Below are 12,500 nucleotides of genomic sequence, written 5' to 3'. Positions count from 1 at the left end.
ACAGTTACAGAGGATAGCTAAATATGTGACAAGATGTTATGAATAAAGAAAGATGGCCTTTCTCGGTTGTTCGACTTGTATTCAGTTAGTTTATTTTAATATTGTACCAGTGTTCTGTGACACAGACTCAGCTCCATTCATCATTGGCTGCATGTACTTTTGTTGTTAGTGAAGTTACAGTATCACACAGACTAGGCTGCGCTGTTTTAAAAATGAGAGAGAGAATGGCTTTCCTGTGAAATCCTGCTTGTTAGTCAAAACTAAATGACAAAAGAAAAGTGAGCAACCAACTCCAAAAGTTGCTGGTTCGAAACCCTGAGCTGGCAAATTTGCTGTTTAGGTCTTGAGCAAGGCAGTTAAGCCCCAGCAACTACATCGATTAAGGCAGCCACCCCCCATCCATTTCCGTTGAATGCATTCAGTTGTAAAACTGACTAGGTATCCCCTTCTCTGAAGGGTTTGAAAAGAGCTGGTTAGAGCCTGCTTACTTGTTAAAGTCCTGCTGATTACAGAGTGTTTGTGAGGACTGATGTCATTTTAACAGCCTGTTGATGTCATTTTAACAACCTGTTGATGTCATTTTAACAGCTTGTTGTGATGAAGTCTTGTGTTGGAGAACATCTCCATCAGCATATACCTTAACAGGACACCAAAGATTATAATGTTACTGCAGCAGCTGAAGGCTCAACTATGTCGATTGGTCGTTGGGGATATCCAGTGTCGAGTGACTTAAATCCATAATTTGGCGATTATACTACGGAAAAGAAAAAAAAATAATTGAAATGTTTAAAATGTATGAAATGTATGCATTCACTACTGTAAGTCGCTCTGGATAAGAGCGTCTGCTAAATGACTAAAATGTAAAATGTAAATGTAAATATGAACACTTCATGATGTCAATTACCCATGCAATTCATAAATGTCAATTATCCTGCAATATTCAAAACCTGCAGAGAAAACTGCTTCTTGCAATCTACTTTCCTCAGACATGAATCAGACGAGAATATATACTTACAGATGAGGGAGCATTTCAGTTCAGATTTGGGAATATTCTAGTAATGACGGAGGTGTGCCATCAGCGTCCTCCTATAAATGTATTTATTTTTGTGTTATTTCATCTTTATTTTACCAGGTAGGCAAGTTGAGAACAAGTTCTCATTTACAACTGCGACCTGGCCAAGATAAAGCAAAGCAGTTCGACACATACAACAACACAGAGTTAAACATGGAATAAACAAACATACAGTCAATAATACAGTAGAAAAATAAGTCTATATACAATGTGAGCAAATGAGGTGAGATAAGGGAGGTAAAGGCAAAAAAGGCCATGGTGGCAAAGTAAATACAATATAGCAAGTAAAACACTGGAATGGTAGATTTGTAGTGGAAGAAAGTGCAAAGTAGAAATAGAAATAATGGGGTGCAAAGGAGCAAAATAAATAAATAAATACAGCAGGGGAAGAGGTCTGTCTGGGCTAAATTAGAGGTCTGTATGGGCTAAATTATAGATGGGCTATGTACAGGTGCAGTGATCTGTGAGCTGCTCTGACAGCTGGTGCTTAAAGCTAGTGAGGGAGATTTGAGTCTCCAGCTTCAGAGATTTTTGTAGTTCGTTCCAGTCATTGGCAGCAGAGAACTGGAAGGAGAGACGGCCAAAGGAGGAATTGGCTTTGGGTGACCAGAGAGATATACCTGCTGGAGCGCGTGCTACAGGTGGGTGCTGCTATGGTGACCAGTGAGCGGAGATAAGGGGGGACTTTACCTAGCAGGGTCTTGTAGATGACCTGGAGCCAGTGGGTTTGGCGACGAGTATGAAGCGAGGGCCAGCCAACGAGAGCGTACAGGTCGCAGTGGTGGGTAGTATATGGGGCTTTGGTGACAAAACGGATGGCACTGTGATAGACTGCATCCAGTTTATTGAGTGGGGTATTGGAGGCTATTTTGTAAATGACATCGCCGAAGTTGAGGATCGGTAGGATGGTCAGTTTTACGAGGGTATGTTTGGCAGCATGAGTGAAGGATGCTTTGTTGCGAAATAGGAAGCCAATTCTAGATTTAACTTTGGATTGGAGGTGTTTGATGTGAGTCTGGAAGGAGAGCTTACAGTCTAACCAGACACCTAGGTATTTGTAGTTGTCCACACATTCTAAGTCAGAACCGTCCAGTGTAGTGATGCTGGACGGGCGGGCAGGTGCAGGCAGCGATCGGTTGAAGAGCATGCATTTAGTTTTACTTGTATTTAAGAGCAGTTGGAGGCCACGGAAGGAGAGTTGTATGGCATTGAAGCTCGTCTGGAGGGTTGTTAACACAGTGTCCAAAGAAGGGCCAGAAGTATACAGAATGGTGTCGTCTGCGTAGAGGTGGATCAGAGACTCACCAGCAGCAAAAGCGACATCATTTATACAGAGAAAAGAGTCAGCCCAAGAATTAAACCCTGTGGCACCCCCATAGAGACTACCAGAGGCCCGGACAACAGGCCATCCGATTTGACACATTGAACTCTATCAGAGAAGTGGTTGGTGAACCAGGCGAGGCAATCATTTGAGAAACCAAGGCTATTGAGTCTGCCGATGAGTATGTGGTGATTGACAGAGTCAAAAGCCTTGGCCAGGTCAATGAATACGGCAGCACAGTATTGTTTCTTATCGATGGCGGTTACGATATAATTTAGGACCTTGAGCGTGGATGAGGTGCACCCATGACCAGCTCTGAAACCAGATTGCATAGTGGAGAATGTGCGGTGGGATTCGAAATAGTCGGTATTCTGTTTGTTGACTTGGCTTTCGAAGACCTTAGAAAGGCAGGGTAGGATAGATATAGGTCTGTAGCAGTTTGGGTCAAGAGTGTCCCCTCCTTTGAAGAGGGGGATGACAGCAGCTGCTTTCCAATCTTTTGGAATCTCAGACGACACGAAAGAGAGGTCGAACAGGCTAGTAATAGGGGTTGCAACAATTTCGGCAGATAATTTTAGAAAGAAAGGGTCCAGATTGTCTAGCCTGGCTGATTTGTAGGGGTCCAGATTTTGCAGCTCTTTCAGAACATCAGCTGACTGGATTTGGGAGAAGGAGAAATGGGGAAGGCTTGGGCGAGTAGCTGTGGGGGGTGCAGTCCTGTTGACCGCGGTAGGGATAGCCAGGTGGAAAGCATGGCCAGCCGTAGAAAAATGCTTGTTGAAATTCTCAATTATAGTGCATTTATCAGTGGTGACAGAGTTTCCTATACTCAGTGCAGTGGGCAGCTGGGAGGAGGTGTTCTTATTCTCCATGGACTTTACAGTGTCCCAGAACTTTTTTGAGTTTGTGTTGCAGGAAGCAAATTTCTGCTTGAAAAAGCTAGCCTTGGCTTTTCTTAACTGCCTGTGTATATTGGTTTCTTTCTTCCCTGAAAAATTGCATATCACGGGGGCTGTTCAATGCTAATGCAGAACGCCACAGGATGTTTTTGTTTTGGTTAAGGGCAGTCAGGTCTGGAGTGAACCAAGGGCTATATCTGTTCCTGGTTCTACATTTCTTGAATGGGGCATGCTTATTTAAGATGGTGAGGAAGGCATTTGTTTTTAAATAACCAGGCATCCTCTACTGACGGGATGAGGTCAATGTCATTCCAGGATACCTGGGCCAGGTCGATTAGAAAGGCTTGCTCATTGAAATGTTTCATGGAGCGTTTGACAGTGATGAGTGGAGGTCGTTTGACCGCTGACCCATTACGGATGCAGGCAATGAGGCAGTGGTCGATGAGATCTTGATTGAAAACAGCAGAGGTGTATTTAGAGGGCAAGTTGGTTAGGATGACATCTATGAGGGTGCCCGTGTTTACGGCTTTGGGGTGGTACCTTGTAGGTTTATTGATAGTTTGTGTGAGATTGAGGGCATCAAGCTTAGATTGTAGGATGGCTGGGGTGTTAAGCATGTCCCAGTTTAGGTCACATAGCAGCACGAGCTCTGACGATAGATGGGGGGCAATCAGTTCACATATGGTGTCAAGAGCACAGCTGGGGGCAGAGGGTGGTCTATAGCATGCGGCGAGACTTGTTTTTAGAGAGATGGATTTTTTAAAGTAGAAGTTCAAATTGTTTGGGTACAGACCTGGATAGTAGGACAGAACTCTGCAGGCTATCTCTGCAGTAGATTGCAACACCGCCCCCTTTGGCCATTCTATCTTGTCTGAAAATGTTGTAGTCAGGGATGAAGATTTCAGAGTTTTTGGTGGACTTCCTAAGCCAGGATTCAGACACGGCTAGGACATCCGGATTGGCAGAGTGTTTTATTCGCTTTAGCACAAACTTAGGGAGGAGGCTTCTAATGTTAACATGCATGAAACCAAGGCTTTTACGGTTACAGAAGTCATCAAAAGAGAGCGCCTGGGGAGTGGGAGTGGAGCTAGGCACTGCAGGGCCTGGATTCACCTCTACGGCTAATAGCTATGAGAATTGGTCGTTTATGACGTCCGGAATAGAGAGTAAAAGAGCAGGTTTCTGGGGGCGATAAAATAACTTCAAGGTATAATGTACAGACATAGGTATGGTAGGATGTGAATACAGTGGAGGTAAATCCAGGCATTGAGTGATGATGAGAGAGATATTGTCTCTAGAAACATCATTGAAACCAGAAGATGTCATAGCATGTGTGGGTGGTGGAACTGAAATGTTGGATAAGGTATAATGAGCAGGGCTAGAGGCTCTATAGTGAAATAAGCCAATAAACACTAACCAGAACAGCAATGGACAAGGCATGTTGACATTAAGGAGAGGCATGCTTAGCCGAGTGATCATAAGGGTCCCGTGAGATTCAGACAGCTAGCCGGATCATAGGTAGCAAGCTGGCAGAAGATGGAGGGAGCTCTGTTTTTAGCCACCTCGTGCGTTTCCATCTGTAGATTAGTGGGGTTCCGTGTGGTAGAGGGGACCAATCCAATTGGCAAAATAGTTATAGTTATAGTGGCCCAAGAAAATTGTCCGATAGACCTATTAAGATAGCAGCCGATAAGACAGCTAACGATTAGCGGGCCGCAGATGGACGTTCAGGTTACGTCGCGACGGAGGGCCAGTTGGATAACTCCCTCGGGCAGATAATGTCAGTAGTCCAGTCGTGAAGGCCCGATGGGGCACCGCATCGGCAGTAAAACGGGTCCGGATAGGTGACTGTAGCCCAGGAGTGGCTGATGGAACTCTTCAGCTGGCTAGCTCCGGAATAATTGATGTTAGCTCCGGGACCGACGTTAGCCAATAGTCACTCGGGTAGCAGCTAGCTAGCTGCAAGATCCAGGTGTAAATGTCCAGAGCCTGCGGTATAAATCCGGGGATATGGAAAGAAAAATAGGTTCGGTATGCTCTGGTCTGAGTCGCGCTGTTCAAAACTGCCGATAGCTTTTCGAGCTAAGGGATAGCTGATGACCGCCAACCGTGGCTCGCTGAACTCCAACGTTAGCCAGTGAACTGGCCAACCTCTGGCTAACCTCTGGCTAGCTTCTGTTGTGGATTTCAGATTTCAGGTAAATAATACTTTTTTTTTTAATTGGTGAGGCGAGTTGCAGGAGAGTGTTTTGAGGTTGAGTTTTTAGAAAATAATATATAAAAAGATATGCGAAGAAAATATGTAAATATATATATACACGGGACACGACAAGAGGAGGCCAAGAGGACAAAGGACGTCTGACTGCTATGCCATAAATCAGTCAATGAGGACAATATCCTCTCTTTCATCCAGGGTTTTTATCACAGAGTAGCTAACCCACTGTGTGTCAACCATGTTTTATGTCAGACAATTATGTTTAAACGGACATCCTCGTTTTTATCTGTCCCAGACACGGCACTTTGATCAAAAAAGTTTTGATTATACTGAGTGTGGTGTACACCTCTCCCAGCTTTTCAAAATCCTAAGACATACAGTAGATAGCGTCCGTCGTGATTCGTGTCAGCGGTTTTTAGTTTTTCGAAAAGCATTTATTCAGCCAACGTTTCGTGGCAGGGTTTGAGGCTGCTGACTCTGTTTATGTGTGGCTGGGAGATTGATGTGGTTTGGAAGAGACCCTGCCTGTCTATTGATCTTCATTAGGTTAATTACACCAAATGCGCACGAGGCAGAAAGGTTTTTCCAAGTCAGTAAATTATCTTCTCATTCTAATACGGGATGGAGTCTTTATTTATTTCATTCTGTCAGGATGTCAGGCTGCAGTTTTGGACAGACAATAGCTCTGTCCATTTTCAAACTCAACAAAGAGTTTCTGGTCTTTGACTGTTTATACGTGACTGTGATTTTGGCATATACAACAATGGCAGTATGTGTATTGTCTAAAGGAATGAGAATGTTTTGAGTGGCAGCCAAGTTGAAGTGTAAACCAGATGTGAACTTCTTCTGGCCCTTGAACGTAGTTCAATGTAAACAGTTTGTGGCTAACGGATCATGACCAAACGGATCATGACCAAACGGTTCAGGACAAAATGGTTCAGGACCAAACGGTTCAGGACCAAACGGTTCATGACCAAACGGATCATGACCAAACGATTCAGGACCAAACGGATCATGACCAAACGGATCAGGACCAAACGGTTCAGGACTAAACGGATCATGACCAGCGTTGAGAAATAATAGTAGTGAAATTTCAGTCTGAAGACTATGGGATGTCTTCTAAAACATTGAATCGATGGGTATTTCTCAAATCAGCACACATTTCTGTCAAGACTTGAACAAATACACATTTCATATGAGCTCAATCTATGCAATGACGCAAGTCTGAATAAAATGACAAATGTTACTTTGTGTGACTATTGCTGTAGAGACTGAATGGCCAATCATGTTAAATTATCATTCAATTAACAGTAAAACATGACCGTTTCAGTCACCTGTTTGCATCCTGTACAATGGATTAAAGTGAGCAATAAGAAATCAATCTCTGCCTTTTATTGTCGAATGTTCCAACTCCCTTTACCTCAAATTAGTCCCTTTCAAAGTATTTTTTTCTTGGTAAGCCATTCTCATGAATTTTGTCATTGTTGTTGAGCAGCCCTCCTTTCCTTTGTTTGCTGAAGCGAAGGCTCACCTGATACTCTAACAATAAAACATGTCCCCTTATTCCATTTGTAGTTCCTGTGCTTGAAGAACATCCGGACGTTCCTCGCTGCGTGCTGTGAGACATTTGGCATGAAGAAGACTGAACTCTTTGAGGCCTTCGACTTGTTTGATGTGCGGGACTTTGGAAAGGTAAGAAACAGGATTTCTACGCTGTTTAATCGTGTGTGTACAGTGCCTTCGGGAAAGTATTCAGACCGCTTGACTTTTTCCACATTTTGTTAGGTTACAGTCTTATTCTAACATGGATTAAATAGTTTTTTGCCCCCTCATCAATCTATACACAATACCCCATAATGACAAAGCAAAAACAGTTTTTTAGACCTTTTGCTAATTCATGAAAAAACTAAACAGAAATAACTTATTTACATAAATATTCAGACCCTTTGCTATGAGACTTGACATTGAGCTCCTGTGCATCCTGTTTCCATTGATCATCCTTGAGATGTTTCTACAACTTGATTGGAGTCTGAAAACTTTCCTAAGGCACTGTACATGCCCTACTCCCTTCACATATGTATCTTTGGGGGTTTCCATCTCTCATGCTGGAATTATCATGTTATCTGTTTCCAACTGGGAAACACCTTGAGAAGAATAGTGCACACTACTACAAAAAGGTTATGTAAGGAGCTTAGTGTACTCTGTAGTGGGCTGTTATAGGAGAATAATATACACCGTCACCGACTGTATGAGAGAATTGAACCGATCACTGTTGGATCACTTGAAGAGAACAGTATTGAGCCGCTACAGTTGGCTGCTCTTCCTCTGTATGTGGACACCATTTACCGCAACACTGTATGGTGCAAGCAGTTATCCTGACACATAGGACAAGGCTTCAGTTTCCTCTCATTAAAACAAAAACACTACAATGGTTCAGTTGTTATGGGGTGAAAAGCCTTGCTTTGCCTTGGTTCTTTATTATGATAGGACTCTTTTTGTCATGTTGTTAGCATGTGGGGACAGCAGTGGTTCTGCAGCTAGTTTAATAAAGTCCATGTTGTTAGCATGTGGGGACAGCAGTGGTTCTGCAGCTAGTTTAATAAAGTCCATGTTGTTAGCATGTGGGGACAGCAGTGGTTCTGCAGCTAGTTTAATAAAGTCCATGTTGTTAGCATGTGGGGACAGCAGTGGTTCTGCAGCTAGTTTAATAAAGTCCATGTGTTAGCATGTGGGGACAGCAGTGGTTCTGCAGCTAGTTTAATAAAGTCCATGTTGTTAGCATGTGGGGACAGCAGTGGTTCTGCTGCTAGTTTAATAAAGTCCATGTTGTTAGCATGTGGGGACAGCAGTGGTCCTGCTGCTAGTTTAATAAAGCCCATGTTGTTAGCATGTGGGGACAGCAGTGGTTCTGCTGCTAGTTTAATAAAGTCCATGTTGTTAGCATGTGGGGACAGCAGTGGTTCTGCAGCTAGTTTAATAAAGTCCATGTTGTTAGCATGTGAGGACAGCAGTGGTTCTGCTGCTAGTTTAATAAAGTCCATGTTGTTAGCATGTGGGGACAGCAGTGGTTCTGCAGCTAGTTTAATAAAGTCCATGTTGTTAGCATGTGGGGACAGCAGTGGTTCTGCAGCTAGTTTAATAAAGTCCATGTTGTTAGCATGTGGGGACAGCAGTGGTTCTGCAGCTAGTTTAATAAAGTCCATGTTGTTAGCATGTGGGGACAGCACTAGTTCTGCAGCTAGTTTAATAACGTTTATTTATACATCAGCGGGAAGGCAGGGAGCGAGGCTGGCTGTCCTCTGGGGTGGGAGGTGGCTGTCAGACAGACAGGATGTTTGGCGTTTTCTTCCTAGATGAGGATATGGGTCACACATTTTCATGCTTTTTGAGGATGTGAGTGTGTGTCTGTGTGTGTCTGTGTGTGTCTGTGTGTGTGTGAGAGAGATGAAGAGAGGGACGGACTGACTGACATAGTTTTTGTTTCTGTCTTTGCCTCCGTGACTTATAACGTCTGTCAGGCTCCAGGCAGAATAGTATGTGTTGCCTCTCTGATCAATAGGAACCCTTAGCCTGAATACCCAGATGGTTCCTGTGTAGAAACTCTACTAACCTTTGACCTCAAGCTCCACCTGGCCTCAGAAGTCCTCATAACTCTTAAGGCACCCAGGAAGTTAATTATGTGGATACTGCAGGTTACTGCCAGAATAAAGGAAACATTTGAGTAAATGAGGGATACAAAGTATATTGAAAGCGGGTGCTTCCAAACAGGTGTGGTTCCTAAGCTAATTAAGCAATTAACATCCCATCATGCTAAGGGTCATGTATAAAAATGCTGCGCAGGCCATTGTTTTGGCTACCATGGCTGTGCCCCCATAGGATGACAATGCCTCCATCCACAGAGCACCAGTGGTCACTGAATGGTTTGATGAGCATAAATATGATATAAACCGTATGCCATGGCCGTCTTAAGTCACCAGATCTCAACCCAATTGATTCTAGAGCGGCTCCTGAGATTGCGTTTTCTACTACCATCAACAAAACACCAACTAACTAACTAACGAACTAACTAACTAACTAATTCACTAACTAGCTAAGTATGTGGATCAACTAAATGGACTTTAGTAAAACCCCAAAATGACATAACCATTAGAAAACAGCTATACTAATTCACAAGTTGTTTTCGATATGGGGTTAGTAAAATATCCGGGAAATTGGGCAGAATCCACACAGCTTGATGTACTGTACATGTCAGAATCTGTTGTGATGGTTAAAGCCTTTAAGGGATTTCTCTTGGTATCGTGCTTGGTTGAGTTAAGTCATTTATAATTAAAACACTGTCTGACTGCTGCCAGTCAAGAAGAAGACACTATTTTCCTTCATACAAATCTCCAGAATATTCCATCCACAAATCGACAGCTCCTTGTCAAATATGTATCTACAAATATAACTCTTCTTTATCCTTCTCACCATTCATCACTGTTTGCAGTTGTTAATATGCATGTTATTATTATTATTATTATTATTTATTTTTTGATTATAATGTTTATTGTTTTTATTTCACTGTGTGGTCATTCCACCCCACACCCTCAACAGTCTTTACTCTGCCTCCACCCCATTGGACATTTATTTATTCATTTATTCAAGCCTAGGTCTAAGAGGCATGGAGAGGCAGCCTTTCGTTACTATGACCCCAGCGTCTGGAATAGCCTGCCAGAGAACCTGAGGGGGCCGAAACTGTGGACATCTTGAAAACAAACCTTTTGAGCTGTGCCTTAAGGAGTTTTTTAGTCATTCAGTTTTTATTGTTATTCTTTATTTTTTTTATCCTCTTATGTTTATTCTGTAGTAAATAATTCCGTTTTTATTTTCATTGTTTTTATTCGTTTTTTTTTTACTTTAAAGGACATTGTGTTGCATTCCATGTACAGTTGATGTATATAGTACTACAGTTGTTATGATGTATATAGTACTACAGTTGCTATGGTGTATATAAACTCAGCAACAAAAGAAATGTCCTCTCACTGTCAACTGCGTTTATTTTCAGCAAACTTATCATGTGTAAATATTTGTATGAACATAATAAGATTCAACAACTGAGGCATAAACTGAACAAGTTCCGCAGACATGTGACTAACAGAAATTGAATAATGGTGTCCCTGAACAAAGAGGGGGGGTCAAAATCAAAAGTAACAGTCAGTATCTGGTGTGGCCACCAGCTGCATTAAGTACTGCAGCGCATCTCCTCCTCATGGACTGCACCAGGTTTGCCAGTTCTTGCTGTGAGATGTTACCCCACTCTTCCACCAAGGCACCTGCAAGTTCCCGGACATTTCTGGGGGGGATGGCCCTAGGCTTCACCCTCCGATCCAACAGGTCCCAGACGTGCTCAATGCGATTGAGATCCGGGCTCTTCGCTGGCCATGGCAGAACACTGACATTCCTGTCTTGCAGGAAATCACGCACAGAATGAGCAGGATGGCTGGTGGCATTGTCATGCTGGAGGGTCATGTCAGGATGAGCCTGCAGGAAGGGTACCACATGAGGGAGGAGGATGTCTTCCCTGTAACGCACAGCATTGAGATTGCCTGCAATGACAACAAGCTCTGTCCGATGATGCTGTGACACACCATCCCAGAGCATGACGGACCCTGCACCTCCAAATAGATCCCGCTCCAGAGTACAGGCCTCGGTGTAACGCTCATTCCTTCGACAATAAACGTGAATCCGACCATCACCCCTGGTGAGAAAAAAACGTGACTCGTCAGTGAAGAGCACTTTTTGCCAGTCCTGTCTGGTGCAGCGACGGTGGGTTTGTGTCCATAGGCGATGTTGTTGCCGGTGATGTCTGGTGAGGACCTGCCTTACAACAGTCCTATAAGCCCTCAGTCCAGCCTCTCTCAGCCTATTGCGGACATTCTGAGCACTGATGGAGGGATTGTGCATTCCTGGTGTAACTCGGGCAGTTGTTGTTGCCATCCTGTACCTGTCCCGCGATTTTCGGATGTACCGATCCTGTGCAGGTGTTGTTACATGTGTTCTGCCACTGCGAGGACGATCAGCTGTCCGTCCTGTCTCCCTGTAGCGCTGTCTTAGGCGTCTCACAGTACAGACATTGCAATTTATTGCCCTGCCACATCCGCAGTCCCCATGCCTCCTTGCAGCATGCCAAAGGCACGTTCAAGCAGATGAGCAGGGACCCTGAGCATCTTTCTTTTGGTGTTTTTCAGAGTCAGTAGAATGGCCTCTTTAGTGTCCTAAGCTTTCATAAATGTAACCTTAATTGCCTACCGTCTGTAAGCTGTTAGTGACTTAACGACCGTTCCACAGGTGCATGTTCATTAATTGTTTATGGTTCATTGAATAAGCATGGGAAACAGTGTTGAAACTCTTTACAATGAAGATCTGTGAAGTTATTTGGATTTTTACGAATTATCTTTGAAGGACATGGTCCTGGAAAAGGGACGTTTTATTTTTTATGCTGAGTATAGTACTACAGTTTACGATGTGTATAGTACTACAGTTTACGATGTGTATAGTACTACAGTTGTGGTGGTGTGTATACAGTACTACAGTTGTTGTGGTGTGTATACAGTACTACAGTTGTGGTGGTGTGTATACAGTGCTACAGTTGTGGTGGTGTGTATATAGTACTAGAGTTTGTTGTGGTGTATATAGTACTACAGTTGTTGTGGTGTGTGTATACAGTGCTCTTTCTATTTCTATAGTTTAAGTATCATTGTCATTATTTTATTTCACCTAGTTCACTTAGTTCGAAGCCTAAGATTTTCACTGTACCCTGCAATCACATCTGCAACCCTGACTATTAAACACTCTGAATCTGATCTGAAAATATACAGTAGCTGCAAGAAGGGTTGGTGCATTTCCCTGCCATTGGCATCTCTATTGCTGTATTAATTAGGACATGGAGGACTGACTGACTGATTAGTTTATTGATATCACACCCTATACATCCTGTCTCTGTATTTTTTTTTT

At 43.2% G+C, this 12,500-nt stretch overlaps 1 protein-coding gene across 2 annotated transcripts in view; it reads left to right on the top strand.

The window, feature by feature from the left end:
* The window catches only part of LOC115195356 (guanine nucleotide exchange factor VAV3), a 156,882-nt gene that overhangs the window by 27,270 nt on the left and 117,112 nt on the right, over positions 1 to 12,500 (top strand). For both annotated transcript variants that reach the window (XM_029755143.1, XM_029755144.1), the window contains exon 2: positions 7,083 to 7,199. In XM_029755143.1, the coding sequence (XP_029611003.1) occupies positions 7,083 to 7,199 (117 nt within the window). The remainder of the gene's footprint in view (positions 1 to 7,082; positions 7,200 to 12,500) is intronic.

This window comes from Salmo trutta, chromosome 6 (assembly GCF_901001165.1).
Source record: "Salmo trutta chromosome 6, fSalTru1.1, whole genome shotgun sequence".
Taxonomy (NCBI): domain Eukaryota; kingdom Metazoa; phylum Chordata; class Actinopteri; order Salmoniformes; family Salmonidae; genus Salmo; species Salmo trutta.
Note: the sequence above shows the minus strand (reverse complement) of the source record. Positions and strands in the feature narration are given on the sequence as shown.